Raw genomic sequence first — 19,275 nt, forward strand, 5'->3', positions numbered from 1 at the left:
GCTGCAACAGCCGGCACACTTATCTTGGGCGTGAGATTCCCTCAGCATCGCTGAGACTTGCTTCTGAGTAGACCAGAGAGGCTTGCCCTCTGGCCCCGCGAACTAAGCGCCAGCCCCATCGAGTTCAACAGGAACCTTCGACGCAACGCGCCTTTCCTCGGTGCAGCCCCGCACAGGATCCGCTTCCTCGTTCAGGCTCGCAGCCTCTCCCCCAATGCAACGGCGGTGCAACCAGGAGCGGATCCCCCACCCCGGAAGAGCGTCCCTTCCCTCCCAAATTGGCCGCGCGCTCCAGAAAAGGGGGGTGGGGGTGGGAGAGACGCGCCGCTTGCCCGCCTCACCCAGCCCGGACGGGGGCGGGAGGAGAATGTCAGCTCGAACAACTTCCTACTGGGCTCCCGGCGGCAGGCAGTAAAAAAAACCCACACACACAGCAAAAGCGACCTTTTCAACTGCTGCCAACGTCGCCGGCCGATTCCTGCCCCCTGGCAGCGTGGAGGAAGCGATGAATGGCCAGAAAGGGGAGGTGGCTGACGCGCTGCACTCCCCGGGCCGCCGCCGCCGCCTGTCCTGCCTGTGCATCTCGCTCCACCCCGTCGCCGCCGCTACGGCCGCGCACTTCCCCCCCCCCCCGGAGCCCGCGCTGCCGCCGCCACAGAGGAAAGAGGCACCGGGACGCCGCCGCCCAGGGCAAGGCGCGGGGCCGAGACGGCTGCGCGAGGAACCTGGACGGCGCTCCTCCTCCCTCTCTCTCTCTCTCTCCCCGTCCCCCGCCTTTCTCCTTCTCCTTTCTGTTTTGGCGGGCGGGCGGGCGGGCGGGAGTCTCCCTGCCATGACTGCGCCGAGGGAGCCTGAGCGAACATGAGCCGCCGCGGCGAGGGCGAATTCCTGAACTGCCGCCTTTCTCCCCCCGCCGCCGCCGCGACCATGAGGAGGCTGGCGCTGCTCGCGTTGCCTCTCTTGCTGTGCCTGGGCGAGGTAAGGCGCGGACGGTTTGGAGGACTGCCACCCCCACCACCCCACCCAACCCAGGCTTTCCCTCGCGTCCACCTACATGCCAGGGATCTACATGTCTCGGTCCGCGAACCTGCTTCCCCTGAGTAAACCCATCCATCTTTCGTCTTCCTACCTCTCTCTCCCCCCCCCCTTTACAAGTCCCTCCTTGGTTTTAGCTAGGGCAGCCTTATACATCGTGGGTAGGGGTACCTTTACCTTTTTTAGGGGAGCCTGTAGCTCGCCGGACGCTGCTGGACTCCAACTCCCAGCATCCCCGATCGTGGGTCTTGCTGCTCGGGGCTGATGGGACCTGGAGTCCAGCAACAGCCGGAGGGACCACCGGCTTCCCCAGCATCGCTGCTATACGTGCTTGGTTTTGTTTTAGGGGACTGTCCCCCACCCCCGTTGAGGATAACGGGACGTCTGAGGAGAGACATATAGGATTGGGGCGGAAGTCTATAAGAAACTGCTCTGGTCCTTTTAAAACAAACGGCAACAGGGCATGACCCTCTCTGGTTCCTAGTCACTTCTGGTGTGTGTTTGTTTTGAACCCTGAATTCCTGCAAGCCACTCTGCATCACTAGACTCATTAGAAGTCAATGGGTTTAGCCAACTCTGCGCTGTTACAAACTGGCTGCGGAGGAAGTGTCCACACATGACTCTGAATGTGCCTGTGTGTGTGTGTGGATATATTTGCGAGGGAATCATGAAAGAAAGCTTTTGATGTACATTCTGTCTAGCCGATGCAGTTTTTCTATTTGAATTACAGATATAGGGAACTGTTGACTAGTGATTACATAGCATGGCAGTCCTAAGGAGGAAGCAGCATTGAACTTATTAGGACTTTGAACACGCATGTTGTGTGTTTTGAAGTGATCTCTGATCATGCCTGTAAAATCACTAATCCAGATAATCTAATCTTTGATACACCTCAGCTGCTTGTATTTAGACTCAGATTTAAAACAGTAGCCAACCTTAATAATGTATGTTGGAGCACCTGCTCAAAATCACATAACTTGCACTCATTTCCCTTTAAATCGTCTTGCTGTGCTCTCAAATTAGCATGGTTAAAGAATGATAAAAGTAAAAAACTTTCCCCACCCCCTACATATCCTTTAAATCTAAGTTTTTGGAAGAAACCATGATGTTAATCTATAATTAGGAAAAGAGGGGGTGGTAGCTATTCTGGATGCCAACACAGAGTATAATTGTGTAATATTGGGTGATAGCATGGAATGGTGATCTTAATTCATGCTAGTTGCTATGGCTACAGAAATGGAAAGTTGTGTTTGGTCAGGATAATTGATCTGGAATGAGATTATTGCCTTTTGCCCATTAACTAATCTTGCAAATGCACCTATTAATGGTTTCAAAACTACATGTTCTATACTAAATCCATCTAAGCGGCGGAAAACCCAATTGGGCCAAGGACCCCTAGATGTGAGTACTGGCAGGTTGCAAGATGTGTATGAGCACCTGTGTTGCTACTGTGCTTGAGTCATTTGCTGACGAAGATGCAGGTATGACCCCAGGGTTTCCTACAGCCATTGTGACATGTAGTTCTGCCCTACCGTGGATATGATGGAATGCAGATAAGGAGTGCTATCATAAAGAAGATCAAAGTGCAGTGTGTAGTGATGGTTTTAATAGGCGATTGCATTCTTTGCTGTAACATAGATTGGTTATGTAGCTTAATTGTATTGGCTAGCCTAGTCTATTGCCACTGCTGTTGTCATTGTCCATTATTCCCAAAGAACTCTGAATATGCTGCAAGCCAAAAAAAACCCCAATCACTTTCCTTACAGCAGTGGAAAAAGAAGTCATTTTATTTCTTGGTCTCTCTCTCTCTTGTACACAACTTTCCCATCATCATTGCTATTGGTAGATGATATACCTTTTGAAGCAAAAGAGATGGCTGGGTCAGATTTTACTGACTGCATTAAATGTTTGGGTGAAAAGCAATATCATCTAATCTAACTTGGTCTGAATGTTGGTATTTCTGGGAGTCTTAATATGAGAAAAGAATCAACTTTCAGAGAACAGGTGTGTAGTGTATGCACACGCGTGGTGGTCCTGGTTAAGATATGGGAGAACAGACACCCCAAAGATGGAAGAATCCAAAATACATTAGGAATGGTTTTGTAGGAGAAAACTACTGCAAAGATTGGACAAGGTCACCCCATGTCTGGAACAAAAAGGCTTCTGATCTGCTGCATAATAGTTGTGGTAGTCCCTTGATGAAGTTCTCAGATGTTCCCTAGAGTTATGAGACCTGAACAACTTTATTGCCTAATTTGGGAAAAGGTAATTAAAGTTGTAGAAGGTATTTGAAGAAAATAATTGGAGTTGGACCATTGAACTGCAAGCTGATGTCAATAGTGTCTTGGGGCCTCATCTAATGTCACTTTCTAAGATTATGGGTGAATACACTTTAATGCATATAGGTATAATGTTGGAAGGGCTCGCTTCTTGCATATTAACATTTCCCCAGTAATTTATTTATGTGGTTTTGGGCGTCTTCAGAAACCAGTTGACATTTCCTCTTGAGTAACCATCAAAGGGCCACATGCCAGTAATGGGTGGGTCCAAAGGCAAAAATCTACAGACCAGCACATGTAAATTTTGACTTCATGCAGCTAGTTTCCACACACTTGTGCCCCTCTCTATCCTCCACCCAAACAAGCAAGAGGCATTATCAGAGTTCAAGTATACATTCCAGCCAGGCAAAAACACTGGCAGGACTAGTAAGGGATGTGGACTGGAGAGATGGGTGGGAAGAATTCCTAGGGCCAGGTAAGAAAGGTCTGGAGGGCCATATTTGCCCCCCCCCACCAGAAAAACACCCCAGGGCCTCCAGTTCCCCAGCCCAGGTATGTAGCCTATATATAATAATCTTTCAAATATGTCAAGCCACAAAACTTTAGTAGTCCTCTTTCGATGGTGTGATTCTAAGTAAAGTGAACACATGAGGACGGATAATGGAGATGAGGACAAAATTCTTGGGGAGCCTTCACAAGTACAGGAGGCTGCCTGTTTCAGACGTTCACTGACCAACTCTTAGAGAGTTACAGGAGAGGAGAGGAGCGGGGCACCCATCTGAATTGCCTTCCCAGAACCAGAACGCCATAGTGAGCATCTTTGCCACTTGGGGTCCAGGTGGCCTTGATGGCTAGGAGTGCCTTTTATCAGCATCAGCTACACCGTTCCTGGATAAGGGTAACTGTACTATGGCAGTCGGTACATTTGTAATTTCAGGACTGGTTTACTGCAATGCTAGGCTGTGGTGATGTCCAACATTTCCAGCTAGTGCAGAATGCTGTAGCTAGAGTGGTGATGGGAACAGTATGGCCAACAATAACACTGGTGTTAAAAGACCTGCACTGGTTTTCCATCTGCTGCAGAGCCAGAGTCATATTTTTTGTACTAGTGTACAAAGACCTGAACAACTAAGGGCCAGGATATCTTAAGGACTGCCTTCCCCCAGCTGAATACTGAGATCAAATGGGTGAGCACTATTAGTGGTCCCCTACGGACCAGAAGGATGGCTCCAGTCAACAAGCAGTTGTGCCTTCAGTGTAGTGGGCCCTACACTATGACCTCCGTCCCGTTAGAAAACAGGCACACAGCATCGCTGCTAAGTTTCAGCTGTCTGGTTAAAACTTTTTATTTCAGGAGGCCTTTGCACCATGAGTGCTGTTCTGATGTTTTACTTTTTTATGTTGTATATTTTTATTCTCTGTAAATTGCTTTAAGACCCATATGGGGGGGGGGGGACGGGACAAAATGTAATTTTTAGGAATAAGATGGCTAAATTTGAGACTCTGAATTAACACAGCTTTAAAATAATGGATAAATGTTTCTTGACATGTAACCTGCCAGCCTGCCGAGCCTCAGTGGCTGAGCACCAGGTCCCTGTTCAGTCCCTGATATCTCCAGGTAGGTTTGGGAGAGTGAAAACCCTGGACAGCTGCCCCTAGTGAATGGATACAATACTGCTCTAGATGAGCCAATGGTCAGTTGAGTTTCCTATGTTCTCTCTGCTTCTATAGCCTTTGGGGCTGGCCCTGGTGGTTGCAAGTGGTTTAGTTCCACTTATCAAGGTTTACTTTTCAGATTAGGGCATTTTTGTTGTCAACAGCAAGACGAATGTGGGAGTGGCCCTGTGGCAGTGACTCAGAGCATGGGATTGATCGCCCTGACATTTTAGTTGAAGCCCTGTGCCTCCATTGACTACAGTGGCTTTACTTGCAGATTATTCACCCTTGCAGCATGTTTAAAGAGTCCCAGATTTGTTCTGGCATATGCTTTTATGGACTGGTTCCCACCTCTTCGAACTACTGATATGTCCCAAAGCTCCTTCCCACCACTTATTCTTTCTGAAGTCTGCTTAATGATAATGCACATAAGCTCTTCGTTCCTTGGTGAACTTGCATTCCTTTCCCAGAAGCTGTTTACACTCGTATTGTGACCAAAGTTTGAGGAAGACGGTCACAGTTCCGCTATAATAAGCTTAAGTTGTGTTGCTGCTAGTTAATTAGTTACAAATGCTCTTATCACAGTCAGCATTTAATCTCTCTTACTTCCCTAATGCGGGGAGAAGCATATCTGGAGTTTTTGTGTCTACTTTACACTGGATAATGGAGAGGGAAGGGGAGTGGCAAGTGCAAAAGAGGGAGGACTCTTAGAGGGCAGTTCTCTCTATTCCTGCAGCATCTTTCCAATCGCTTCTCCCTTTATTTGCCCCAAGGCAGTTTGCTAAAAAGCTTCAGTGTGAATTATTTCATTACAAAGCATCTCTGTTCAAAGCAAATATTTTGTTATTGTGAGTCCAGTTTGCTGCTTCTTCTCTCTTTGCCCCCAGCCCCCTGACTGAGCATCTGTCTTTAGTTTATGCGTTTACATTTTTTACACTTTATACATCTAGTTAATTTCTATCTCTCTGCCCCCAGGCCCCCCCTTTCCATTTCGCATGAAAAGGGTGCTTTAGAATATGGCCTTGGAAACTTTCGTTTTAAAAGAGGTCAGCAGGGCAGAGAAAATACTCAAGATTCCGAGGCATCAACATCAATTTTTTAGGCATCAGTTCAGTGTAGGGCTGAGAAATACTTCAAATTCCTAAATGTCACCATGGGCTTGTTAGTATCCAAGCAACCAATTTGATCAGCCCTTGTGATTTCTGTTTACCTGTGGCATTTATTGGCTTACCTTTGTGAGTATCATGTGAGTATAAGTGCTGCTGTAGCATAGTGGTCAAGGATGCAATATTACACCAGAGTTATGCAGGCCGAGGGGCTGGTGAAACACCAGTGGCACAACTGCTAACATCAGTGCAAGTGAGTAGCCACCATTACTTATCCTCTCTGGGAGGAAGAACTGGAGTGCAGTAGTGGGGTCTACTGGAGGGTATCTTGCTGAGCCCCCCCCCCACTCCCCTGCAAAAGCAAAGCCAGATTGGGATGCAGTAATCTTCATTGGCATTGGAGCAGTGCTTCCACCTGTAGAGGAACCCATCCAAGACCTGTCGTGTGGATGTAAAATCTCACACATGTCCAAAGAATAGTGCTATCCTTTCAATGCAGCATAGTGTCTGTGATCATCCTATAAAGCTCTGGCAGAGGTTTCGTTTGCTTGCAAATGCTTCTGCTCCTCTGGTTGCTGCTACACTGAATCTGTGATGAGCATCCTCTCTTTTGTTCATTGCAGAGTTAATAAATCATAGTCAGTTGCAGCCAAATTTGTTTTCTGAAGCCAGACCAATTCAGAACGTAGACAATTCCCAACATGCGTAAGTATTCAGCCTAGGAAAGTACCCTCTAAATATCTGTTTCCAAATCTCCGATAGACAAAGGTGCATGAGTCGTAAAAGTGTAGAATTGCAAGTAATGATCAGAGAATGCATACATAAATCAAGCTTGGAGTATGGAAGTATCAGCAAAATATAATGTATAGCCAGTGCTCAGCTATATCACATGTAGTTTTACAAAGGGGGTGGATTTAAGGGCTAGCAATCTGAGAATAAATCAAGGTGATATCAATGAAGCAGACAAACTCTAAATCAAATACAAAATAAAGTCAATACAGTCTTTATTTTTAGTGGACGGCAGATATGTAATCAACAGACACTACTACAATAATTCATTCTCTATCTCCATCTCTCTCTTGTGCACTTTAAATGAATAAATTAAGTTGCTATCCCATATCAGTCATTCCCTTCCCTTCTGCAATTAATGTTGTGTGAATAGTGAGAGGATTCTACGATGCAAATGGTCCTGCCCCTCCCATATGACCCTGCTGCTGCAACCTCCCTCCCTACCCAATGTATTGGGGGCTGAACTTTTGCAGCAGAAAGGCGGTTCAACTCAAACAAGTTCCCTGCATGATTTAACAGTCTAATCTTCTTGGGTCTTAAATAAAACAAGGCACTTCCTTCAGCTGGGAAGGTTCCCTGGCTCCCAGCACCACGAGAGACTGAAGGAATGGTGATGGGTTATGCATGGGAGGGGCAGGGTCACTCTCCCTCTCATGCAATGGAAACTTGTGTTTGCGTGTGCAGAGAACAACTGAATAGGGCTATTCTCTTGGCCTGAAAGTATTCGTTTGGGACAGCTGCTCCCGGTCCTTCCAAGGCAATGGGGGAAATGACAAATAGCTGCATTACCTGCAGTGAGAGAAGGCATATCAACAATGTCACACTGAAATTTAATTTCTCAGGATTAGCCACAACTTTTAAAATGAGAGAGAGAGAGAGATGGAAATTCTGTGTACAGTTAAGAGCTCATCCCTCAGTGGACCTTCATACCTGGAGCTTACTGTTGAGAATTTTCATGCCATGTAAATTATCTTTTGTTAGAGAAACGTGAGATTTGAAAGCATGTTGGTGTGTTGGTACATAATATAATTTTCTGATTACACAATGAGGATGGATATTACTAATTACTGCTACTAATTACAGGCTCGCTGCTGGAGAATATGAAAGTTGGCTAGCTTCGTGATATAGCAACCAAGCGCTTCCTTTTTCCAAAAATAGAGCCTCTTGCATATGGCAAGCTTAAGACTCATCTCTGCTCTACATTCTTTTTCCGCTACTCAGTTGAGATCTGCTAATTGGCTTCTATTCACTTAAAAGTAAGAGAACACTATTAGCTGCCTGCTCCTGCAAAACTTTGAAACAAAAGACAAAAACCAGAGGTTGCTAAGTGTCAGAAGACTCGTTTGGCTAGCTTTAAAACTAGCTCAAGTGGCAATCTGCACCAATAATATAAAATAAGACTACAAAGAGAGATGTAGTACTGTAAAAAGAAAGCAGTGAGAATATGCCTCGGTTCAGGTGACAATATGTATAGTCCTGACAGGCTTTGGCCGGATCCAGCAGAGATCTTTTTTCTGTTCTGTTCCATTTCTTCATGTGGCTTCTGCATATGGCAAGTCCTGTTTCTTGCGCCTAGCTCTAGCTAGCGATGTGAATTAGCCTCTTTATAGCAAATTAAATCGTAAGACAATTTTTTGTTCTGTCTTGCTTTTTCTCACATTTGCTCAGATCACCACTTTTAGCTCCACAGGGACTTGGTCAGTTGGTCAAGGTTGAAAGATAGCAATTTGCTCAAGCGCTCCTGTCCTCCCTCGGCGTAAGCAAAGTGGTGGGGATTTGAACCTGGTTCCAAATTGCCATAACCAAAGCTCTTTGCCAGACAACTGCTGTGTATAGTCAATCTTCCAAACAGTCTCTTTGTTTCACCACAGTGATGGTGAATGTATGCAAACACTTTGTTAAAATAGCAACCTTTTGCTATTTTACATCTTTTAGGAATTCATTATGGGATTGAATTGATGGAAATTAATTGGAGCCTCATTTTTGACCCTATATGTCATGGGTAGGCCCGGGGGCCGGATCCGGCCCATTCGTCTTCTCAATCCAGCCCACAGATGGTCCAGGAATCAGCGTGTTTTTACATGAGTAGAATGTGTCCTTTTATTTAAAATGCATCTCTGGGTTATTTGTGGGGCATAGGAATTCGTTCACCCCCCCCCCCAAATATAGTCCAGTCCCCCACAAGGTCTGAGGGACAGTGGACCGGCTCCCTGCAGAAAATGTTTGCTGACCCCTGCTATATGTAGCCAGGAAGGGCATATTTTTCACCTGAACAATTCCACACACAAACACAAACTGTCTCTCCATAAACATGAAAAGCAGCAATTGCTCAGCTGGCAGCAGTTACTTGGCATATGTTGAAGGATGATGCCAAGAGTATGTGCCGTTGCTTAACTGTTCATGTAGCTGGCTTCAGCTAGGTTGCTTGGTTTTGTCCTTTTATGGGGTTGAGATTTGCATATGCTCATTTTCTGTGTGATAGGCCATATCAGATAGGGGATTGGGCATGGTACTTAGGCTAGATCATGCACTAGATCATGATCATGGCTAGATCATGCACAAGGATAGCACAGTCATTATGGAACAGGTGAGATGTTTGGATTGAGACCTATGGGCATAAAGTAGGCATAAATTTGAGAATGGATGCCTGCAACCTTTAGATGCATGGAAAGAAAAGATGGGAGGGTTAGACTGAAGAGGCTGTCTGAAATGTGGTAAAGTCATAGGGATGGAGTTTTGCAGCAGATTGAGGTACCAAAACCATGACTTTGCAAATAATTGTTCCAGAAAGTTTATCTTCTTAAACACAAAGACTCTCCTCCTGCAAGAGTGGTTGTGGGCGGGAGCCGGACTCCGCCCCAAGCAGGGGGCGTTTGCCCCCTGCCTCCCACTCACATGGCTGGCGCCCACGGCCAGGCGCCCAACCAGGTGCCTTCAAGGGGCCGTGTACAGCAGCCTAAATTGCTGTGGCGCCAGCCTCCCGGCCTCACTTTTTGTCGTCCCGTTGCGAGTCACCCACCCTCCACTCCCTTAGAGCAGGGTTTCAGTTTTCTTTTGGCCTTGCTATGGACCTTAGGTTGGTCGCCCTGGTTGTCCGGGGGGCCTGGTAGGAGTTTTTCCATTTGGCGTTAGGCTTTTTGGTTTTTTCGCCTACCTCGTAGCAATCGTCACAACTTTCGTGGTATTGGTGGGTAGGTTAGGGATTGGAATAATGTGTTGTGGTGTGTCGAAGGGCTAGGTGTGGCCATCGCCTACGCCTTCAATTTTTGGGTATTCGGTTAAAGGAATCCGGCGGTCGTGTATTCTGTCCAATGCCTGCGTGGCGGGAGGCCATGGCACAACCCTCGGTGACATCAGGGGAGAGCTTATAGTTGGATTAGCATCAACAGGCTCCACCTACTGGTGAATAAACCCCCCTGTTTTAGACTCACCCCTCTCCGAGTGGGTGGAGTCAGTTGATGTAATCCAATGCCCAAGCCAATACCTTTTCACTTGCTGTAATCAATAAAGTTGTGGCCTTTTCTTGCCCATTAACCTTATATCACGTGTCCTTATGTTTTCATTCCACTATGCAGGGATCGGGTCCTCGAACCACAAACTTAATTTATTTACTAACAGCTATTGTTGTAACTTAAATGAAATAATTCATTGTTAAGATTAAATTAAGCCTCATTTCTAATCTTGCTTTTAGTGTTTCCTAAAAGTTCCAATTAAAAAAAACACAGATATGCATGTGTATTAAGGCAGGGGAGACCCAGAGATATGCATGTACATGTCTTGCCAGGAAGAGAAAATTGCCTTTTTCTGCAAACCACGCCCACCTGCGCCACACCTGATGTCATATGTGATGTCAGATGTATAGCAGATAACGATGTGAATACAAAGGTACAGTTCTAATCTTAAACTGTTAAGATTGCTGTCAGTGCTGGCTGGTGCTCACAGCAAGCTCCAGGGATTAGCTGGACTGTGGAGTTCCTCTAGTGCAGGTGATTCCTGCCTAAAGTTGGGCTTGATGTAGTTGCCATTAGGCTTGATGTAGTCAGCTGATTGATGCTGTCAGGAAGTCCCACAGGGAGGACAAGCTGGGCTGCAAAGAAGGAAAGGAAAGAATGGTGAACATAGTTAATATGTGCTCCCAATTCTTTCCTTTTGAGGTTGGGTTACCTGATGACACGGTGATGTCAGGTAATCGGTCTATGTGGAGTAGGAAGCTTGATCTTGTTCCCTGTTGCTGACTTAAGATGAGTCCAGCTAGATCACCCTTTCTAGTCCAGCTTTCTTTTCCCACAGTGGTCAATCAGGTGAAAAGCCTGCAAGCAAGACATGAATGCTACAGCTTTCTCCCCACTTGTGCTCCCCAGCCACTGATATTCAGGGGCCTTATGCCTCTGCTCATGAAGATAGCACATAGCTATCAATAACCAGTAGCCACTGATAGTCTTTTCCTCCATTAATTTGCCTAACCCTCTATTGAAGCTGTCCAAGTTTCTGGTCATCTCCATATCCTGTGGATGCAAATTTCATACCTTAACTATGCACCTTGTGAATAAATATTTATTTGTCCGGAATATCCCTCCATTCAGCTTCATTAGAAGGCCCTCTCTTATAGTATTATGAGTGAGGGAGAAGTGTCTGCATCACCACAGTTTATTGCATATTTAAGAAACAGGCTACCTTACTCATATGTTTCAGGTCATAAGTTTGTGTGTATTCTACCACATATAAGAATGCCTGGCAGATAAAAATGTACGTATGCTAAGTATGTATGCCATACTTGTTGTAATTCAGTCAACCAAGTAGAAAACCGTACCACCCAGAAAATTCTTTGCTTATATTTACTCTCCTGCAGTCTATCTTTAAACAAGGAAATTGACACAAGGAAATTGTGAAGTACAAATGAACTGACCTCTGGTTACAGATGCTTCTGGTTACAGACTCCGCTAACCCAGAAACAGTACCTCAGGTTAAGAGCTTTGCTTCAGGATGAGAACAGAAATTGCGCAATGGTGGCGCGGCAGCAGCGGGAGGCCCCATTAGCTAAAGTGGTACCTCAGGTTAAGAAGAGACCTCCAGAACGAATTAAGTTCTTAACCCGAGGTAAGGTCTGAACCCATAAGGCTGTGATCCAAAATTTCACTTTAGCCATGAACTCAAGCCACTCCTATTCCTTCAATCCTCAGTCAACGTTTGCGGTACAGGAGCAATAATACTGAACTACCTTACAAAGCTGCCATTGCCAGATCTACAGATTTTGCTCTGGGGGGCAAAGGTTCTGCCCTGCAGCCTCCCCCTGCCCCCTGTCTCTCTGAGAGCAGCAGTGCTGGGTTAAGGGAACAAAGAGGAGCAAGTCTTTATCCCCTTTGTGCCCCATTCAGGCTTCCATAGAAAGTCCCACCTTCTTGCCGGCTCCAGGAAAAGGAATGTGAGGAGGAGTGTCAATGGAGGACAAAGGGGAGAAACTTTTTCACCATTGATTGTTGTCATTGTCCTGCCACTGGGTTGGCCACTGCAGCTTCACACTTTCCTCTTCTTGGGGTGGATAAGGAAGAGGGCTTTTATCGGACACTGTGGAGGGGCCATAGCCAACCACACCTCATCCATTGTCAGGGCCTGACTTCACCTTTACATTCCTGCTGGTTACGCTCCTAGTGTCCACCCACCTCTTTGAATATGTGGGATCTGGCCAGAACATAAGGACTGTGATGTGGCTGCAGTGTGCCTCTGTCCCATGCAGGGTGCTGTTCTGCTGCCCGGGGCACGTATCCCCTCTTGCCCCCAGGCCTAAAAGTTAATCTGCAAATTAACCTACTAATATTAGAGGTGGTGGATAGAATGCATATGAGGTGCTTTGAATGCTCAGAAAGCACTTTATATATTGAATTACGTACTTATGCCCTGCTTTCCATCCAGAATTGACTCACAAATACAACAATTGAAAACCATCTCAAAGAGGCGCTCAAAAATGTTAGCCATAAATTGTTCGTATGAGAGGATATTATCATAAGAGCTACCCCCACAAAAAAACTGAATATCCATCTGTGCAAAATGACTGTTAATATTACCGTATTTTTCGCTCTATAACACACACCCGACCATAACACACATATAGTTTTTAGAGGAGGAAAATCCGTAGGCATGCCACCCGTAGGCATTCCCTCCATAACACGCACAGACATTTCCCCTTACTTTTTAGGAGGAAAAAAGTGAGTGTTATGGTGCAAAAAATACGGTATATACCGGTAGATGACAGTACATAATATGAGTGTAAATATTGACACGATCCACCACCCCAAATATTAGCAGATTAATATACTTTATGGGAGAACCCTAAGCAGTACTATTTCCCCATCATTTCTAATGCGCTGCAGTATGCGGTTTAACTGGTTGGTGCTTACTTTCAACACTCAAATTAATTCACATTCTTTACACCCATTTGAGGATTGGTTTGCTGGCACAGCATAAAGAGTGAAGCCTTTGAGTCTTTGCTGATAAACATTAATCATCTTGGATATATCAGCAGTGTGAAGCATGTACTGGGGTTTTTTCAGTTCTTTGTGACCCTTGGCTAACTGATGGCAAGAAAAAATTCCTTAACTAGTAAACATTGTTTTAAATAGTCAAAGTCCCTTTTCTTCCAAGGCAACTATGACACTCATAAGCTATGCAGTTACTGCTGGGAAAATGTAGCCCCAGTGAAACCAAGGCTACATAGAAATAAGTCCTATTGATCTCAATGAAACTTCCTTCTAGGAAAGTATATTTAGGATTCCAGTCCTAAAATCTCACCTCAGTACAGTGTAGCTCAAAGCAAGGCCACAGCTTTTTCCATTGCAAGCAAGTAGTGATCTCTGCCATTGGCATCGCGCCAATATGACCCGATTAAATAACCCAGAAAACAGATACAGTGCGCCACTACTGGTTCTGTGCGACTTCAGAATGAAGACGTGAGTGACAGATTTGAATGCTCTCGTATGTTAAAAATATAAAACACAACCCCCACTCTCTTTCTACATGGAAGGCAAGCACACCTGCCTGTCTCAGAAAGTCACTGTGCTGGTTTAGATGCTCAACCACCACTGGAACTGCCCTATGTGGTACAAGGTAAACAACTTCAGTACCAGCACCTTGGACTCTCAAATCCCCAGCAGCAAAGTAAAAACTGATGGCTGATAGTAAATGATGCTGGGAGGTCCTGAAGAACCAGTAGGGCCACAATCCTCCTCTCCATCTTTAGATGCCTATGATCCTCTTGGGTCACACTAGCAGTTTCTATCCTGGGGCCTAGCCTACTGGCTCTTTAAGAGGCATTGAATAAAGTTACAGTGGTACCTCGGGTTTCATACGCTTCAGGTTACAGACTCCGCTAACCCAGAAATAGTACCTCGGGTTAAGAACTTTGCTTCAGGATGAGAACAGAAATCGTACAGCGGTGGCGCAGCAGCAGCAGGAGGCCCCATTAGCTAAAGTGGTGCTTCAGGTTAAGAACAGTTTCAGGTTAAGAACGGACCTCCGGAACGAATTAAGTACATAACCAGCGGTACCACTGTATTTTCTTTATCTAAGCCTTACTGTCTGGAGTGGCAAGGGTTAGACATAAAGGCTATTGCAGTGCTGGTACTGCATGGCTACAGATCAGAGGGGGAAATCCAGGCGTTCCATCACCTACAAAGATCCTTCGATGGAAAGTTCTTTGGAAACACAATGAGACTTTATGGAGATCATGCAGCAGTATAATAATTATTTCACTTGTTGGTTGAGGAAATAGCATTGATTATAGGCCCTATCTCCATAAATGTTGCTTATGAGCCTTGAAATAGCACTAAAGAATGACGGAAACATGATCTTTCTCCTCAGGTACTTCTCCTTTTGGTTGCACATGCAGGCAATTCTCTTTGAGTGTCACCAGTAAGATAAGATGATGGATTTATCTTTGCAGAGTTTCTAACTCCCATTTCTGGGTTTCTCTGTATGTGGTGAAGGCAAGAACCATATGCCATCTTTGATGGGGCTCCTTGACACCATATGGGGGGCAGGAGAGGGGGGGCAGGAGAAAGAGAAACGCAACCATGGGTTAGCACTATGTGGGCAAACTAAAGTGAGCCCATCAAGTACTGGTTTTCTTCCCTTCCCCTTTCTTCCTCTCACATAGGTGGGAGATGACTTCAGCCTTCAAATAATGTTGTCATGTTGTGCAATACAAATCAGGAAGCCTGAAATTCTGGTAAATTAAACTGGTCAGCTTCATAACCTGTTGTCTGACGCCGGCTTGCTTTGAAACCACAGTTTGTTGTAACCCAGGTTACTTAATTCTTATGAAACAACAGCATTCTTAAAAAACAAAACTATCTCCAGGCCACATAGGAGGGAAAGGAGCAGGGAGTTCTCAACACAACTGTTTGCTTGAGCTTGTTGCATTCCACCCATGTAGCATTAAGCCGTGGTTTAGTGTTACATGCAAATGCAGCTCTTTGTGTGTGAGTGCCTGCCCCCCGCTATCCACAGACCATCTTCTATGTCGATTCTGGAGCAAAAGGCTCATTAAAACAATCCCACAGCAGCATAGGAACTGCCTTGTATGGTCCATCTAACTCAGTACTGTCTACACTGACTGGCAGTGGGTTTCAGGCCCACCCATGGATGCCATGGGATCGAACTTGTGACCTTCTGCATGCAAAGCGGATGCTCTGCCAAGGAAGCTATGGAGTTGCCAGGAATCAAACCTAGGATGTTTGGCATGCAAAGCAGGAATTCTACCGCTGAACCTGTTTTGTTCCTATATGTTTTATATTTATCATATATGACTTCATATATAGAATTAGATATATTTTAATAAAAAATTAGATAATTTAAAGCTATAATAATGCGAGGATCTCAATGTGAGGTGTCAGGGGTTTAGGAGCAGAGGCACGGGCAAGGGAGGAAACAGAGAGCGAAGGGGAGGAGGCAGAAGAAAAGATGAGTGATGACGACGACCCGAGATCCCCTAGTCTTTCCAGTGAATCAGAGGATTCACAGAAAGGAGCACCAGTGGCCAGGGCAAGGGGGGAGTCAAGGGGGGCACCCCAGGAAGATAGAGCCAGAAGAGACTCAGGGGGGAGCAGCTGGAAATCGGGACCAGCGTCACCGCCAGGAAGCAGGGAAGAGGAAGGGAGCCAGGGGGGAAGCGCTGGCAGCTCACCACAGGAGGGAGGGCATGAGTCAGGAGTGGCCACACCTCCATCGGGGAGCGAAGAAACGGTTAAGAGGAAGGTGGAAGGTTGGGCGCGCGCGCCAAGTTCAAATGCAGAGGAAGGCGGCGCAGTAAGCAGCCCCGAAAGGGAACCAGGTCCTAAAGCCCGGCGCAAGGAGGCAGGAGGGTCCGGGTCAGCGTCAGAAGAATCCCGGAAGGAAGAAGCCCCGGGGGGTAGAGGGACCCAGAGGAGGACAGTCAGGCGGAAAAGGTGGAGCAAGGCTAGGATATTAAGTTGGTGCACACGGGGCGGAGATTCAGACGGAGCTTCGCCGATCTAGCTACTAGACGTAGAGTTTGCGCGCAGCAGCGTGAGAATGGAAACTGTAATTCAATAAAGACTTTTACTTAATGATCGCTGGCTAGCGTGATCCTCTGTGAGCTAGGATCTTCAAGCAGCTCTGACATGAGGGATATTAAAAAATAAGACTATCGGATCAATAAAATAGAAACAAAATAGATGAAGGAGCAGGGACCAAATACCAAACCCCCCCAAAAACCCTTGAATGAATAAAGCAGCCCACTTAAAGTTCCTGTTGCAATGAAACAGAAAGCTGCTTCTAAAGCTTAGGAGTTGCTACTTGTTCAGTAGCGGCTACCAGCGTAATGGTTGGACTGCCAAAAGCAGGGGTCAGCAACCTTTTTCAGCTGTGGGCTGGTACACCGTCCCTCGGACCATGTGGTGGGCTGGACTATATTTTGAAAATAAAAATAAAAATGAATGAATTCCTATGCTTCACAAATAACCCAGAGATGGATTTTAAATAAAAGCACACATTCTACTCATGTAAAAACACGCTCATTCCTGGACCGTCCATGGGCTTGATTGAGGAGGCAATTGGGCCCCCAAACCTTAGGTTGCCTAAAAAAGGTAAAGGTAAAGGATCCCTGGCAGTTAAGTCCAGTTGCAAACGACTCTGGGGTTGCAGCGCTCATCTCACTTTACTGGCCGAGGGAGCTGACGTTTGTCCGCAGACACGTTTTTCCGGGTCATGTGGCCAGCATGACTAAACTGCTTCTTGCAAAAGCAGAGCAGCACACAGAAATGTCATTTACCTTCCCACCGGAGCGGTACCTATTTATCTACTTGTACGTTGACATGCTTTCGAACTGCTAGGTTGGCAGGAGCTGGGACCGAGCAACGGGAGCTCACCCTGTCGCGGGGATTCGAACTACCAACCTTCTGATCGGCAAGCCCTAGGCTCAGTGGTTTAGACCACAGCACCACCTGCATCCCTAGGTTGCCTACCCCTGGCCAAAAGGTTCTCAATGACTGAACTTACAGAGCAGAGAAGTACACCTGAAAGAATGTGTTCTCTCTGCTAGTTTCTTATGCAGTAAGGGCAAGTTCTACTAGGATGTGCAGCAGAGATAGGGAAAGAGGGCATTCTCATAGTTTGCTTCACTAGGGTGTGTTGTTTTTTTTGTACACCCCCCAAAATTACCTTTTAAAAAGGCAAAACCCTTGTACAACTATTTGCATGGATTATCTATGTCTTGGTTATTCCGTTTTACTGTGATGCCTTACTGCTATCCTATTAGGATTGAACTCCATAAGCTTCCTTAGGGGTTGTAAGAAACTCACCACCACCACTGAGAAAGTAGAGGAGGTATCACACTTTTTGACAACACACACACACACACACACACACACACAGAGAGAGAGAGAGAGAGAGAGAGAGAGAGAGAGATGTGATGTTAGCTTAAAAGCTTTGTGCTATAAATTTGGTTTGCAAAATACTAATACTAGGCCAAAATGACTACTGCAACACTGGCCCCAAATTAAGAATTTGGGGGGGCCCTGCCAGATAATACTCTTTGCCCAACTCTGTAATAATGAAATCCAGATGGGTACAGAATACCCTTTTGGAGACTTCCTATCCAACTACAGTGCCTAATACGTTTGCATTGTTCCATTCACTGATAATCCCCAGGTGATCAAGTGTGCCTTCCACACCCGTTGCCTGCTATGAGGTCATTATGAAAAATGCACATGGGTTTAATCTGGCAGGCTTTGTATCTAAGCAGGTGACTCATAGTGCCACAGCCAATTTTGTATTTTTTTATTATTAAAAAATGCTAAATAGCTTCCTGTGATGAATCGAAAGAGCTCCTGAACTGGATGCCACAGATGACCTGTGAGTTTAGGATTTCAAGTGCAAGTTTGCTTAGAAATTGTGGTGAGTTCATCAGAAATGTGTTTGTGCAGATGTATGGATGGACAACAGATGCTCAAACTAGAACCCACAAGCATAAATTTCTGCTTTTGTATCTCGGGTGTAAAGAAAGAGAGAAAAAGATGAGAGAATGAGCTGTGAGGTCCTGAGTTCAAATTTCACCTCAGCCTTAGGTTATTCAATTCACCTAAGGCAGGCTACCACCACTTAGCCTCAGTCTGCCATTTGTAACAAGGGGGTAACAAAACTGGCCTACATTACAGGGTAACTGTGTAGATTGCTGAGATCATGTACATGAATCACTTGAAAGGGTAACCAGGATTAGAAGTTGAATTTTCAGTCCTTGGGGTATAGCGTTGCTAAGTTTGAGTGATTAATGCTTAAGGAACCATGCTGTGACTAGAACTTCCTACAACTGAGAACGAAGTATACTGGAAACTAACAGAGCATGCAAATACTGGAAGGAACAAGATGCCTCCAGGCTTAGTAAACATTGCATCACACGGAAGTTTCTGGAGGGGAGAGCTAAGCCTCATCTGTTGCAAGAGTAACGTTTTATACACGTATGAAGTAAAAAATGCTATTGATTTTGTGTTCCTGAAAAAGAAAAGAGGATCATTCGGCATAATTAAATTGTGAGAATACTGGATTTCCTAGGTTGCCGCTGGATTTAGAATCCAGTGTAAATTAGCAGGAATGTAGCCCAGTTCACAATGAGAAGGTGGAGATCACCCCTGCAGAAGATCACAAGTTCAGATATTAGTTGGTGGGTTTAAAAATGGGCATGAGGCAGTTTTGCAACTGTGAGCCTTTGGGTAGCCTCCTCTGCCCCTGAATTGTTAGTTGTAAGTGGTGGCATAGTAGTATGGTCGTACCTTGGATCTCGAATGGCTTAGTTGCTGAACGTTTCGGCTCCTGAACGATCAAAAACCGGAACGCATTCTGCTCAACTTCCAAGGTACGACTGTATTAACAGTAGTGTGGACCTGCCCTACCAACCTCCA

At 45.7% G+C, this 19,275-nt stretch overlaps 1 protein-coding gene across 1 annotated transcript in view; it reads left to right on the forward strand.

Moving 5' to 3' along the window:
• The first annotated feature begins 659 nt into the window (after positions 1–659).
• The window catches only part of PTPRJ (protein tyrosine phosphatase receptor type J), a 95,420-nt gene continuing 76,804 nt past the window's right edge, over positions 660–19,275 (forward strand). The window contains exon 1 of the mRNA XM_081205847.1: positions 660–978. Within this exon, the coding sequence (XP_081061973.1) occupies positions 862–978 (117 nt within the window). The 5' untranslated portion in view covers positions 660–861. The remainder of the gene's footprint in view (positions 979–19,275) is intronic.

The sequence above is a fragment of the Podarcis bocagei genome, assembly GCF_964188305.1.
Source record: "Podarcis bocagei genome assembly, chromosome: 1".
In the NCBI taxonomy this organism is placed as follows: Eukaryota; Metazoa; Chordata; class Lepidosauria; order Squamata; family Lacertidae; genus Podarcis; species Podarcis bocagei.